The sequence below is a fragment of the Thunnus thynnus genome, chromosome 3, assembly GCF_963924715.1.
Source record: "Thunnus thynnus chromosome 3, fThuThy2.1, whole genome shotgun sequence".
NCBI classification, from domain to species: domain Eukaryota; kingdom Metazoa; phylum Chordata; class Actinopteri; order Scombriformes; family Scombridae; genus Thunnus; species Thunnus thynnus.
The window spans coordinates 17,753,147-17,768,639 of record NC_089519.1 but is presented as its reverse complement, the minus strand read 5'-3'; the positions used below and the strand labels follow the sequence as shown (position 1 = coordinate 17,768,639).

The following is a 15,493-nucleotide window of genomic DNA, read 5'->3' as shown; positions in this document are numbered from 1 at the left end:
CAGACACGAGACGTGACATGAGTCAGAGAAAAGTGCCCTAAAAAGAGAAAAGTAGACAGCGAAAACAGAGCTTTTAATCAAGAATGGACTCTCTTACCCCCGTGTCTACACAGAAAGCGTAGCGTGAGCAGCAAGTTTAGCAGATCAGCAGCAGCAAGTGAACAGTTGTCTACACAGGAGGCGCTCAGGTACATGGTTGAGCGTAGGTCACTCGCATTTAAGAAGTGCTCAGAGCTTAATACACATAGATGCGCGTAAAACAAAGCAAATACTTTCCACGGGCAGTTCAAAACCAGTTTTTCTCATATGGTCTGAGACTGTGGCGATTGTGAAGCACCACACTACAGACAAAGCACAATTCTTTGGAGCAAACATTCTCAAAGCTGAACAGAAAGTAAACAATCTAAGATCCCACTTTATTTTAGGATGCACATCATTTTATTTTTAAATGCAGCCCTTATTTTTCTTTAAATGAGAAAAAAACCCCATTTATTTACTATTAGAGTAGTTATTATTTATAACATCTGTGTATAATAGAATGTTAGTTTCTTTCATGTTGGTGTATATACTCATTCACACTTCAAGTCAACTGTATTATTTTTTCTATGCGTTGAGGCTGCGGCCGGAAGCCAAGCAATCAGCCCGTTCCGAACAGGCACATTCTGAACGCACTGCACCAGTTTCATTTAAAAAAAATCCAGTTTACATTTGTATTCTCTAAAATAATCCAGTATTATATTCATTCTATAAATATACTGAAAGAATGTCCTGAATGTATTTTATTCCTCCCTGCTGCTAAATATGTCCACCTCTATTTAACATATGAGAATAAAGACACAGAACTCAATTTAGATCAACTTCAGTTTAATTATTCACAACCCCAAAAAAGAGAAAGAAAAAACAAAAAAAGGCTCTTCAGTCATCATTATCATCATATAATTCATCACCATCAGAAGAACAGATAAATCCATCTTAATGTTACTTTCCTCTGGATAATATTAATGCTAGACTACATTAGAACATCTCCCTTGTGCTTCTTCTAAAACACTGTAATACTATTATTACTCTCTTTTTTCCCTCAGCACAAACCCACTATAATCATTCATGTCTTAAAGTTGGGATATGAAAAGCTTCTCATGCTCAAAGTATTTCTGCCTTGTTGGATTGATTAAAAATGAACTGAAACCAGCCAAAACACTGGTCTCTCTGTGTGTGTGTTTGTGTGGTGAGTAAAAGGTATAACACAGGTGATACAGAAACAAAGAGAATGCTGTTCTCTGCTGTGCTCAGCACCAGCAGTAGCTCAGCAGCAGGACATCAACAGGCGTTATTTCCTTGACCTTTTCTTCATCATGCACTTTTGTCCTGTGAGCAGATCAAGACCTGACTCATCCTCACTGAGCCTCTCATATGACATGATTGACGACAGTTTGAAGAACCAAATGCACCAACACCGTCTGTTAGCTTGTGCCACTGTGTGGAGCTCTGTGGCAACAGCAGTGAGATCCAGGTGGTGCATGCACCATCACATGCATTTTACTGTCAAATGATCTGTTTGACCTGCAAATAGAGATCATGTGCACTGTAGGTTAACTAAGTAACACTGTCTAGTAGGGCATCTTTTATACAAGGTTTATAAACTGGAACTGCTGGCTTATTCATGGTTTATAATCATTAACTAATGTTTACATAGCAGCTCTATAAGGTTAATTACATAGCTTATAACTGCTGACAGCTATTAACACATTTTGGGTTGCCAGATTGTTAAAAATCCTATTGACTGATGTTTATCCTTTCTGATTGGTAGTAATGCAGTTCCAAATGTTTGTGATGCTCATGGGTTTCTCTCTTTCTAATAGGCCATCAAGTCTCCAGTTATAATTGCTAATAAGTTCTTAATTAATGGATTTAGGTCCAGAGTCCCAAATCAAATGATGAATTATGAGCTAAGCTGAAAGTCCTCTGAAGGATAAACATAAACTGCCTAAACTTAACTTAGTTGTAACTCAAGTTTTCACTGAGTTTTAACTTAGTTATGTTTAAATATTTACTAAGTGCCACACAAACAAGGTCTTGTATAGCGATTAGTTGTTACTTAAAGCGCCCGTCCACTCAAAAATATATTTTTCTTCAGTGTACAGAATGATGTATGTGCAGAGTTTGACCCTAGAAGGCTGTTTTCACATATATCCATTGAAAGTGGAAAGTTTCTCTGACCTCACTGAAAATCAGATTTTTAGGGGCGGGCCCACGAGCATGATTTGTGACATCACAACTAGATTGGAAGCCAATCACTGTCCAGTATGCAATGTACACCATTGAGATGTGGTGACTTGAAGCCTCCTGTGCATATACACAGAGAATGGACTTTACAGTGAAGTAGCAGATATCTTGTGTCCAGTAGTTCAACTTTTAAAATGAGATATATTTGCATATTCATAGTTTCTGGATTTTTACTAAGGGAGAAGGAATAGAAGCCAGTTTAAGGATTTTAACTTGGTAATTATACTTTTTTGTGGAAAAAGACTGTAACTGTATGAGACACACATTATTGTTCCAAGGAGAGTATTTGCATGTCTTTATACGTGTCTGGAGGGGATCTTTAATATTTACACCAACTAATTGCCAGGTGTAATTGTTTGATGCAGATAAAAGAGTAAAGGAGGTAATGGACTGTAGTTGACACATCTGATTTAACCCTAATGCAACATACTTAAAATTATACTAAAAATATTTGCTGTTAAGTGTAACTGTAATAACTATCTAGGTTAACATAAACTGATATTTCCTACTCATTGGAAATTGCATGAATATTACTAACTCTCAAACACGTAAATCTACATGTACAGATGTGGCCAAAATTATTGGTACCCTTGCATTTTATTAAGATAATACACCATTCGCCCTGAACAGTGTTGAAATTAAAAGATATTTTATTATCAATGCATGTCTATGTTTGGTTTGCAGTGGAACAAATCAAAAAAGTTGTGAAAATAACTGAATTCATGCTTATTCTGCAAAGACATTCTAAAATAGCCTGGACAAAATTATTAGTACCCTTTAGAAGTTGTGAGAAATAATTGATTTGTAGTGCTACTTTAAACAGACTGTTGTGTTTTAACTACTATCACAGGTGTTTTCAATCTTATGATCACTCATGCAGCCAGTCTAAAAGGAGAAAATTACTCACTGCTGTTTTGTGCCACCATGTGCATCACATTGAACATGGAAAACAAAGAAAACTAGAGAGTGGTCTGAAGACATTAGTTAAAAGGTAATAGAAAGCATGGTCAACATAAAGGTTACAAGACGAACTCCAAAGAGCTTGATGTTCCTATGACCACTGTTGCCAATATTATTAAGAAGTTTGAAGCCCATGGAACTGTAGTCAACATCTCTGGACGTGATTGCAAGAGGAAAATTGGCCCAAGATTGAACATGCTCAAATAGTTGAGAAAGAACCAAGGAAAACTTCAATAAAGATCCAAACTGATCTTCAAGTTCAAGGTACAATAGTTTCAAGTCACACCATCTGTCACTGTCTCAATGAAAATGGGCTCCATGGAAGAAGGCCCAGGAAGACCCCAGTGTGTCCTGATCTGAATCCAGACTTAACATCTGTGGAAAGAGCTGAAACTTGCAGTTGGGAGACGGCACCCATCAAACCTGAGAGAACTGGAGCAGTTTGCTCAAGAAGAGTGGGCCGAACCACCAGTGGAGACGTGTGTAGAAACCTTATTCAGAGTTACAGAAAACACTTGAATGCAGTTATTGCCTCCAAAGGCTTCGCTACAAAATATTAAGTTAAGGGTACCAATATTTTTGGCCATGCCATTTTCATTTGTTTTATTGTATAAATAATATATTAAGTTGTAAATCAAAAGCAAAGTTTCAGTTATATTCAATGTGAAATGAAGAATGATGAATAACCTATGTTTCTGTCAGTTTCAACTTAATACAGAGAAAATAGTTTTTTTTTTTTAAAAAAGGTGTAAGGGTACCAATATTTTTGGCCACATCTATATGCATGTATAAATAAAACAAGTCATACCTTCATTTACACAGAATGGCAGGCAGGTTTAATACTGTGTTGTTTGGCCCCTAAACTGTAAGTTTTGGATGTTACAGCATGTGATGTTACAGTGACTTTCTACTTTTGATTCTACTGTGACACTAAGGTTTTTACGAGCTAAGTTTTAATGGTGTGACCAGATTTATTAAATCACTAGTTTGAAACTAGTTAGTTACCAAGAACTTAAAACTTAACACACAAACTTTGAACTGGATTTATAAATAACTGAAGCAACCCAGTGTGTGAAGCAACCTGCCAATCAAATATTTTTTTCTTCTGACTTTTAACTGATCTGTGAAATATTATTAACTACTAATAAACCCATTAGTTACATCTTTTAAAAGGATGCCTTATTATTAAGTGGTACTATAAATTTTTATGCTAGTACTATACACAAGCAAACTAGCATCATTCTACTTTTGCTGACTTTGTGCTATTTTCCAACACTTTATGTAGACCACTTTAGAACAAGCTGGGACTGGTTTTCGTAATGTTGGCTGTCATTCCTATATATATATATATATATATATATATATATATATATATATATGCATTTATTTATTTATATTTTTTTTATGAAACTGCTGATTCCTGGGGGAGTGGTAGATTATCTTTAATGGAGTCAAGCAATATGAGCAGTCAGACAAGCAGTCAGCTTTTAAACTAAAGTGGACACACCTGCATCCAAAATGTCAGTTATAATTTCATTGGAATCAGGTGATAACTAACAGCAACAACCATGGACCTTTAAATAAAATTATAAATAATATTTTAAAAAACAGCTACAGAATTTTCCTTTTCTTTCCTTTTCCCTTACTAATGCAACCATGGTGGTGTCCTTCTAGATGTCCAGCCTTTCCTATGGAGGCCACAGTAACACAACAGAGGCCACCATGAGATCATTGACTGGCTGCAGGTCTGCATACACTGAGTCCTTCCTGCAGAGATGTGCGGCTGATGAGACTCCAGCTGGGATTCTTACTAAAGCCTGGGCACCAGTTGTGGCTCTAGCAAACTCCTTTTTGAAATAAAAAAGAATGACATAATTCTCTTTTGGATAATTGGCAAATAGTTCTGACATGCAGTGTCATGACATAAATATGAGCAGTGTTCCGGACTGAAGTATGGAAATCACTCCTGATAATTCAAACCTGTGTGTTGCTGTTCTGTAGTTGCGTATGATACTGCCCTCCCTTCAATCACACAGGGACTCACTGCTACAGCACAGCTACCGTCTAACTCCCTCTATCTTGCATTTATACTAAAACTGTAATTCAATGACCGATCAAACAAACAACTCAGACCTCAACTTGAGCTCTATTCAATGATTTCCTTGTTTTCTTGGGGAGAAAAAATGTATTAATAGCAGTACAGTATTCCAGAGGCTGGGACCAATTTGGATTCAATTCAATCACTTCAACACACTGCTATTTTTACTGAAAGGAATATCGTGATATGTTGAAACTGTGTGTTGAATTTCCAACATGTGTATTGGCACTTCAGTAAGACTGACTGTCACAGAACCCCTGAATCCCCAAATGTCCTCCCACTTCACTTGTTATGTTTTGTGCTGGGAGGACATTTTAGAATTACAGTGTACAACAATATCAGGGAGTGAATGTTTAGCCACTGACAATACTAACAAGTGCTCTGAAGTAGCTGAGAGGCCATGTCAAATACTTAAAATGATAAGTTTGATGAAATGTAACATCTCAAGGATTTAATGTGTCTGTGGTTATTCCAAAGTGTAATACAAATTTGGAGCAGGTAGCAACAACTTCTAAAAGATCACTAAACAATGTTTCATCAGTTACCTACATTGCAATATCAGTGATATTATTTGAATTGATTCAACTGATACAGAACTGATCACCAACCTTTATATTTTCACTCTAGTAAACTATACAGAACATGTGTTCTCACTGATAGTTTGAACTTTAGAAATAAAACTATTTTCATCTGGTAATCATTGTCAAGCATCCGTTCATGGTCAAAAAGCAGATCTAGAGATGAGCAGGAGAGTGAGGGAGAGGAGGAAGTGATGAGGCTTGGGGGATGACAGGGAAAGTGGGAACAAAGAAGTGAAACCATGTTTGGTTCTGTGTTGGTTCAGAGCTTTACTACAGGACTACAGTGCTATAACTCCCCCTATATCTGCATCAAACAATCTGCATTTCAGGTCCACTGCATTGCTAACACCTCTGAACCCACATACAGTAGGACTGTTTCATTCTGCTCTTTCCATTTATCAGTGTTAGAGCCAGATTGCTTCTGCCTGTTTATAAAGTTCGGCAGGTCAGTGAGCTGTGTCTTAACTGGGAATGAGAGGGTAAAAAGAGAACATTCGCCACTTAAGCTAGCTAGCTAATTTTTGTGCCTTCCACAGCGTGCCCAGTTGCCATCTTTTAGCTCATTGTGTTGGTTTTCTGACCAAACTCCACTCTCATCAACTGGATAACCCCACAGTACACTACACCAAACAGCAGACAGACAAAGCTAGCGATTAGCCAGTGAACATACTGGAGCATTTAGAAGCTTAAGAGTTAGATATTTTTCTTGGGAGTTGGTGAAGACCAAAACAGAGCTACAAGGAGAGTGAATAATGGATTTATATTTATGAGATGGCCAGAGAGGCGACTCCAAATTTGTTCTAATCTTGTTCTGTGTCTGCTGGGTGTGTAAATAGGCAACTGCTTGCTGACATGTTAGTCATATTAACTTAAAATGGTGATATTGTGTTTACAGGTTGTTCCATTGCCCTAAAATGTCCAAAAACAAAGTCAGCTTTTAACTTTTACTTTATTTTTAAGGAAAACAGTGGCTTATTTCTGTGATGTAGTGCTAACATGCACGGTGGACAGTACATAAAGGTCAACAAATGTGGTGTAAAATAGTTTGGAAAACTCTTGCTAGGGCTGCTCAGTAGATTTTGAATGATTCTGCTCCTCAGAGCTGGTGTAGAGGTTCTGAGGAGTACAATTATTTAAGATCTACAGAACGTACAAACATGCTAACAGCTAGTGTAAATGTTAGACCACATTGATATTTTGTGTAATGAAAGCCACTGTTCACTGAACTGAACCGAACTGGGCTGAACTCAGACAGGGAACTGTTGACACTGCTTGTTGCCACAGTGACCAATACTATTACAGTGATGGAAAGGCTATCACAATTGCTGACACACAGCAGCAGCTAACTTCCTTTTTCAACACCATCAAAATGAAAGGAAACAAAACACAGCACTGTCATCATCACAAGGTTCTTTGGTTGGAGAAAATATAGGGTGACTGATTCCTGCTAAAGCTTCCATTAAAAGTTTCTCAATGCAGACTGTGCTCATGAATAACAATGTGAACCACACAGATTCTGGACACTGATGTTCTGTAGTGTTACATGGACAGGTTTTTCATGTATTTGTCGTTGGGGGGAGTGCACTTGTGTGTTTATAAAGACGATCTGATTGCCAAATAGCGACACACACAGAAGGAGTGAAGTAAGGAGGAAGTAAGGAGCGATGGAGAGAAGGAGAGTGAGTGCATGAAGGGCCAGATACAAGTGTATTAACACTTAAACACAACGCAACAACCTGAGACTAGTGTGGGGAAGTCGGTGGATCGGTAGGGTGACAGAGGAGGATGAGGAAAGATAGAAAGATAGAGAGATTAACAGACAGATATTGAGAGATAGAGAGAAATAGTGCAACAAAGATAAGTAAAGCAACAGACCTCTTGAATCAGACAATCTGGTAGCATGGGAAAAAGGAGGGTGGGAGTAAAAGGTAGAAAGACAAGGAGGGAATTAGGGTGAGGAAGGAGGAACAGGTGAGACAGCAAAGAAGGGAATAATTAAGAAGAATTCAGAAAAAGGAGCAGTAGTGCTTTCAGGAGTATGGTTGTGGAACTCCATATCCTGGTCTGTAGATGGGTCTCCCCGTTGGTGACTGAGAATTGGAGTAGGCAGGCCCAGCTGGGTAGCTGTAGCCACCATAGCTGTAGGAAGCTGGGTAGGGTGCAGGGCCACTCTGGGGCTGGCTGGGGGTGTACTGGCCAAACGCTGAGCCTGGGTGTGGGGCAGGAAAGGAGGGCTGTGTCGGGTAAGGGCAGACGGCAGAAGCTGGAGGCCCAAAAGCAGACCTAGGGCCGGAGTAGCTTCCTGCAGGGGTGAAAGGTGAGCTGGAACCTGGGTATGGAGGGAACTGTGACAGGGGGTTGACTGGGCCGGAGCCTGCCGCTGCCACCGCTGCTGGAGTAGGGTTGGGTGGAGAGACAGGGTACGGGCTGTAGGGGAGGCCGGAGGAGGCCCCTGCAGATGAGGAGGCTGGCTGCGAGGTGTTTTGGTAGCTGGAGGACTGAGGTTTGGAGTTCGGCTGCTGCTCATTTGTCGTTGTTGCTGCTGTTGTCTGTTGATTCCATGGTGAAGGTGTAGCGGTGGAATCCTGGCTGATGCCTGTTGATGATGTCATGGCGATGGGATTGCCCTCACTCCTCTGTCGCAGGATCTCCTGGAGTTTCTCTATCCGCACCCGTCTTTTGTGAGCGAGGGAGCGCAGGGAGAGGAAGTGGTCGAGGAATGAGTCCAACTGCAGAGAGCCCTCCAGAAACTCATCAGCTAAAGCCTGCAGACAGAGAGGAGCACAGAGGGTAACACTGATGCTTACTGCTGGGACTGATTGCGGACCAGCAGGATAACTCTGTGTGGGGAAAGTGAAAAAGCAGTGCTTGCCCCTCCCTCATTACCACCACTGAGGTGCCCTTGAGCCAAGCCGTTAACCCCAGCTGTTCCAGTGGAGCTGCTCAGTGACAGAAGGTCAGACTGTGCTTGTACTGGGCAGCTTCCAGGTGTGAATACGTGTAACTGTAAATGACAAGCTGCCTATCAGTGAAACTTGAGTGAATAAATAAAGGAAAAAAAATGTTGCTAACTACTAAAATCCCTCATTCAAATTTCACATGCTTGAGAAGAGTCCTGGTCTGAAGACATGAACAGGGCAATACTGAATCATAGTCATAGCGCCACCTACTGGCAACAGGAAGTTATAAGCCCCATTCTTTTACTAATAACTCCTAGCAGCTTACCTAGATCCACCTAAAATTTGGTCAGCTAAGTTGTAAGACGTTGATGATACTAAATATTGAAGCTTTTGAGTTTTCATCAAAAGCTACTGCCATGGCGACATATTGTTCACCATGAAATAAGAAGCTGTTTTTGATGGGCTAGGGATGCTTGAAAGCTCACGAAATCTGGCACACATGTCAGTAGTGTTGAAACTTGATATCTTATATGGATTTTGGACTTGGGTGTGGCAAAATGTTTCGAGGGCGCCCCCTAGAAAATTTCAAAGTCAAAGCCCCCACCTTTAAATTTGAAGTAGATGAATGAAATTTGGTAGGCACATGTGTCATATACAGACACACAAAAAAGTCCAACAGGAAGTGAGCCATTTACTTTGCAATTTTTGCACAGCTTTTTCCATTTGAATGCCTTGTATTTTAACAAATTCTACCTATAAATTTAACCTGACTGACATTAAAATTTGGTCGGTGACATCTAATGACCTTTGTGATGAAAAGTTATCAAATTTTTGAGTTTTCATTGAACGCCATTGCCGTGGTGATGCAGCGAACTTCAATGATTCGCCATGAAACAGGAAGTTGTATAATTCGTGTGTGTTCTCTGGTGCAACATGTGGTCACATGAAGTGATATTTAACTCCTTCATGCAAAGTCCGATAAGAGTCCAGGCCTGAACACATCTACATACCCACAATAAAACCCTTCGACTGCAGCAAAACATGACATGCACAAAGGTGCGAGGGCCCGGATGTTGCTGCTTGCAGCTTTAATTTCTAATTGTTTCTGGTCTCCTACTGTCACTCCTAAATTTGTTATGCGTTTGTCTTCTGATTTCTGGAAGCAGAACTTGAAGTTGAGCACTGTTTTTACTCTTTGGGAACTTTTTGTGAATGCCCACAAATGGATCAGAACATGGAGGCATGGACATTTTAGGGGTGTGGATTATGTTAATGATCACAGGTCACGAATGCACACCTCCTCATGAACAGGCTGAAACAAGCGATTTACGAAAAGTTAACAGAGTTTGTTGAATGCCACGTAGGATTTTCTTAATTTCCTCTTATCGCTTTGTACAAGAACAAATATAATGTATATCTTATTATAAGAGCCAAATAAGAAAATTTTCATATGGGCCCATTGTTCATTGACTGAGGCTGGTTTTAATGGAATGTAAACCATGCTGCAGGTGTACAAACCTGTGAAGAGTCCAGTCTGAAACAAAAAACAAACAAAAAAAACCCCCAATAAAAATGTAATAGCTTGAATTATGTTGGAGGACCATGAATGCCATTTTGTGCAACTGTATTTAAAGCAAAGAAAGTGACCCTTCCTGTGATGCACAGTAAGCTAACAAGTTAACACAATGTTTGACACTGTGATTCCACAGTTGTGAAATTCCTGTAGATCTTCTTTCAAAACTTTTCATCAAAATCCCTGCCTGTAGCCGTATCCCATATCAAAGACATGTCTTTATTTTAAATTGCTGGGGTCAAAAAGATTTTCAGACTATAATTGAAGTCCTGAGCCAAAGAAGGCTAGAAACCTCTGACATAACATGATAACCATGGTATCACTATATAGTTGAATCAGCAATGCTACATAAGATAAGATAGGATGGAAGGTGGTCCACAATCCATCAAAATATCTGTAAGCGAAGAGGAATACATCCTGTTCTACATTCATTCACTGCATTACAAAGAGTTTTCAGAGTTTTACAGACAGCTGACATTAAATTGTTTTTAGAACAAAGAGTTTCAGACTTTATTTATTTTTTGAACACAGAACCCCATGAAGAAGTGCCATATTTTAAATGTCAGCAACCATTCAGTAACTAGAGGCTGAACAACCAGACAGCAGAACAGTTCGGAGAGGAAGCGTCTGCCTCAGTGTCATAAAATCATGTAGTGCGTTACTGGTGCTGATGTATTCAGAATTTAACAAGCAAGAGGCTGCATCATGATACCTACTGCCGTATTCATTATCCTACCAATGTATAAAGCAGTCAACAACAGGATGAAGCTACCTCCTGTTTGGTCTATCAAAGCAGCCCAGTTTGAGTTTCTGGCTGTTGTACATGTTGAGTATGTACAGCTGTGCCACATGTTCGTAGTTCTTAAGCCAGGCATTACCATTTGTGTCTGTATACTTGTTGGGAGTATGTTTTGGGCACCACAAGGTGACTGGACATTTAACCTCATGGAACTGCTTGCTTGTAATACTGAAGGTCTACTAATTTCAAATATTGTACTAGGATTGTCAGCCAAAGGTTGAAAATATACCAATAAAAATTTGCAAGAGAGGGGTATTAAGTTGGTTGCAATCTTCAACCTCACCACTAGATGTCACTAATTCCTACACACTGGTCCTTTAAGCACTGACCTCTGACTCTGCCTCCGTTTTGCTGCCCTCTCTCTGTAGTCTGGAGAACAACGCCTCTGGAGACACCTGACCGACCATCCCATCTGAGGTAAAAGCGAGAGACAGAGACATAGAGAACACATGGGAGAAAGAGAGAGAGAGAGAAAGAGAGAGAGGGAACAGTATAAATGTATATGTGTACACACAGCACAATGGACCTCAGGAAAAACTGGTTCAGCTAATGTGGGTGACTGCATGGTGACATAATTTTAATGGTGAGTGACCCACTGTCAGTCTACATCTACACCATGCACAGAGGGACATGAGGGACATGCCCACACCTCTGCACAATCCTGCGGGAAGGTGTGGGAATGTCAAACCCGACACCAGATTAAAAACTGTATACTGTAAAATACAGGGAGATTTATCTGGTGGTGATGGGCTTAATCAGCATTGTGTGAACTTGTTTGGCAAGGGCTTGAATGTAATGGATGTTCATTTATACGTTAAAGTTCCACACTGCAGGTTTAAAAACCGTAACTAGGGTTTGGGTTTAGTTTCGGGTGATTTTACTTTTCACAGACCGACACCCATTAACTGGTAACTAACCAGTTAATTTTTAAGAAAAGTTGTGATGTAGCTTTTGTTTGTGAGAGCTATCCGGTACGTGGTCCTCAAAGTGTTTTAAATGTCACAGTTGCTCTCAGTGGCATCACATACTCGGGCTCGAGGTACGAATTTAAATAATAATAGAAATATAGGGCAACCCTGATTATAAGACAACCCCCCCTTTCCCTTCCCAACAGCTGTTTTTGAAAAAATAATATTACTTTTTGAATGTGACTTACATCATAGTATAGTTACCTACATACTCTCCTGCCAGGGTCTTGGAATTGGCAAAAAAAAAAATCTCCAGCAGTGACTGCCTGTTTGTTGATTTGAGCTCCTTATCATCTGTGACAGTGGTATTTGTCAGTTTGACATATTCCGTTTCTGCAGTAGAGACATCAGAGGACGCTTTGGACTCTTTTTCACTCGTCATGAATTCATTTTCTCCATTGCAGACAAACGCGTTACACAAGCCTTCAGAAACTCCTCCAGGTTAAACTGGACTAACCACTTCTAGGGCTGACTGACTCACACACACTCACTATAAACAGACTTTAAGATATTCGCTAGCCTAGCAACATTAATGCTACAAACAAACCATAATGCATCACTCTGTGTAGAAGTCAGTATTACACCGGTGCTTTATCCATTCAAAAAGTATATCTGATGTGGTGAACATGTAATTGTCAAGCCATTAGCGGAGTGTGTATACAAATTAACTAATAGACCGACAGGCGTAACCTGTTTGAAAATATTCTCGGTGGACCGATCAATGGTTAAGCATTGACATCCCTACCCCAAACACTCGGGTACTCAAAGAGCAACTAAACAGCAGCTGACCTGCAGTGTTTCATGTTCTCATCCTGCTGTGGTGAAGTGGTAGAGTGTGGTCAGTGTACTATGACACCATTGTTCGGTGAGGTTACTGGTCCAACAGCCAGGTTACTGGTTACTGTTCCAACTTGACCACACCCATCTGTCACGCTGCCTGCTACTTGACATTCCCCGATTAATCTTCTACTCCAATATTTGTCAAAGAACTAAATAATGTCCATCACAAGTTATCAGAGCTCAAAGTAATGCCTGCTTTTCTGTTTGATCAACAGTCTCATGAGAGAGATATGAGACAGACAAAAGCACCACAGTCTCACACTGATACATCAGGTTTGGAAGAAATGTTACTTCATAGATTACAAAAATCAATAAAATCTGTCTGATTAACTTTGCCATCTCACTGGATTAATAGTTGAACTCTTCCCTGACATCTATAGTAATGTTTAACAATAAAACAATGATACTACTGCAATTGCAAGGCCAACTTTAGCAAGTGCATTGTGAAGAATTCATTCTGGGTCATTTCGTGTCAAATCAGACAGCATCCAGGAAAGTGGTTGCAACACCGTCTCAGATTTTGTTCAAAATTTGTGTATACAATGTTTGGGTCCCAAAACTAAGGCTTGTAAAATATTATGTGTTCAATTCCAGTGTTTCATATTTTTTTTGACCCTTGATATTTTTTAAATTTTTAAACACTCTCAAAGGCTACTTTGGCCTCTGATAAATACAAATTTATTAGGGCATCACAGCCAAAATGTAGGGTACCAAGGCCAAAACCAATGTTGCAATATCAATAAGTGATAATTACATTGTATGAAGACAAAACAGTATACAATCAACAATTAGTAGTCAGTGTATTGAAAAACAGTAATGAGTTTATTAAAACTATACACTGAATGTTTGACTTTTCAACAAAATGCTGTCTGATTGATTTTTTAAAAATGTGAACAATTCAATATATTAATTGCTATTGTTATATTTTAATGATAAAATAAAGTCTATAAATGGGTAAGAGTGATCAAAATTCATTTGAATATCATATATAATCAGCAATATCCAGGTTAGAATGTCAACGGTTAACTGCTGAGAATACTTTTGACCAGTTACGCATGTCGGTCTACAGGTTAATTTGCATACACACTCCACTAACGGCCTGTTCACAACATCAGATCTTCTTTTTCAACAGATAAAGTACCAGTGTATTTTTATTAGGGGTGTGCAAAAAATCGATTCAAATAAGAACCGCGATTCTATCTCTGTCGATTCAGAATCGATTCAGAAATTCCAAGAGTCGATTCACATTTTTCAGTCTTGCCACAACGCTGTTTTCCATTTTTTCCTGACATGAATTAGCTCGCTAAATCCCATAGATGGTGCAATGATGCCGCGCGGGTTTTTGCCCAGACCCAACTCTTACTTTTTATGTTATCAAACGAAGACAAATGTTCTCCCCTCTTTCTAGTAATGTTTTTGTCTTCCCTCATGGCTGGGTTGTACAGCGTTACAGGTTGTGTTTCTCCAAAAGTTGATTCTGGTTCAACTTTCTCACTGCGGCCCCCACCCCCCAGCTTAATGCACAACACTCAACTGTCTGCTGCCAGCTGGTTACCTGAGGACGGGAATGAGAAAGTCATTTTATCTCAGTGAAAAACGTCGTCTCCTTGAAGCTTATGACAAACTGCCAAAAATGAGCCAACGAGATGTAGCAGCGAAACAACAGCGTTTAAAACAGCTGTTCTGTATTTTGAAACAGTCAATAAAATTCAGCAAATAGTGAAACTGCACATTTCATTACATTATATTCATGTAATAAATATACAAATGTCAATTAGATAGTTCTCTGCATGAGAAATTAAGAAAAAGAAACAAAATCGGTTATAATAATCATCTGCTTATAGTGATCAATTTGACCAATTTGATCAATTTTCTTGTTTGCACTTTGCAGCTAAATGTAGCAGGCAGCTATTGTTTGTTTGATTTTGTTATTTGAAGTATGAATTGAAGTTATCATTTGTTTTGCACTAAGCAGTTTATCTTTGTAATCATTTTTATTTTTGTGTTAAGTATTCATTTGACCCTTTGTCTCAGAGCTGCCTTGGTTTCCTATTGACTGAGTGATTCAGTGTGATCTTTTATATTTGAGACCTACAAAAGTGTCTGCTGCAGTCAAATGGAAAGAGTTGCCTAAAACATCAATCTAGAATCAAATCTATGAATGTATTGAATTGAGAATTGATTTTGAATCAAGAATCAAATCTATTTTGAATCGTGAATCGTTTTGAATTGCAAATCGATTGTGAATCGAATCGTGATCCCAAGAATCAGAATCGTATCGAAACGTGAGTTTTCCTGAATCGTGCACCCCTAATTTTTATACAGTCTATGTGTAAAACCGACTTCTACACGGAGTGTTGCATTATGGGTTGTTTGCAGCATTAATGTTGCTAGACTAGCGAGTGTCTTAAAGTCTGTTTATAGTGAGTGTGTGTGAGTCAGTCAGTCCTAAAAGTGTTTGGTTAGTCCCGTTTAACCTGCAGGAGTGTCT

The 15,493-nt window shown here is 39.2% G+C and overlaps 1 protein-coding gene across 1 annotated transcript in view; it reads right to left on the bottom strand.

Annotated features, from left to right (window-relative positions):
• Window positions 1-847: 847 nt before the first annotated feature.
• Window positions 848-15,493, bottom strand: part of vps37c (VPS37C subunit of ESCRT-I) — a 28,725-nt gene continuing 14,079 nt past the window's right edge. Inside the window, exons 4-5 of the mRNA XM_067584507.1 lie at window positions 11,524-11,606; window positions 848-8,687 (exon numbers count right to left, since the gene is read on the bottom strand). Of these exons, the coding sequence (XP_067440608.1) occupies window positions 7,953-8,687; window positions 11,524-11,606 (818 nt within the window). The 3' untranslated portion in view covers window positions 848-7,952. The remainder of the gene's footprint in view (window positions 8,688-11,523; window positions 11,607-15,493) is intronic.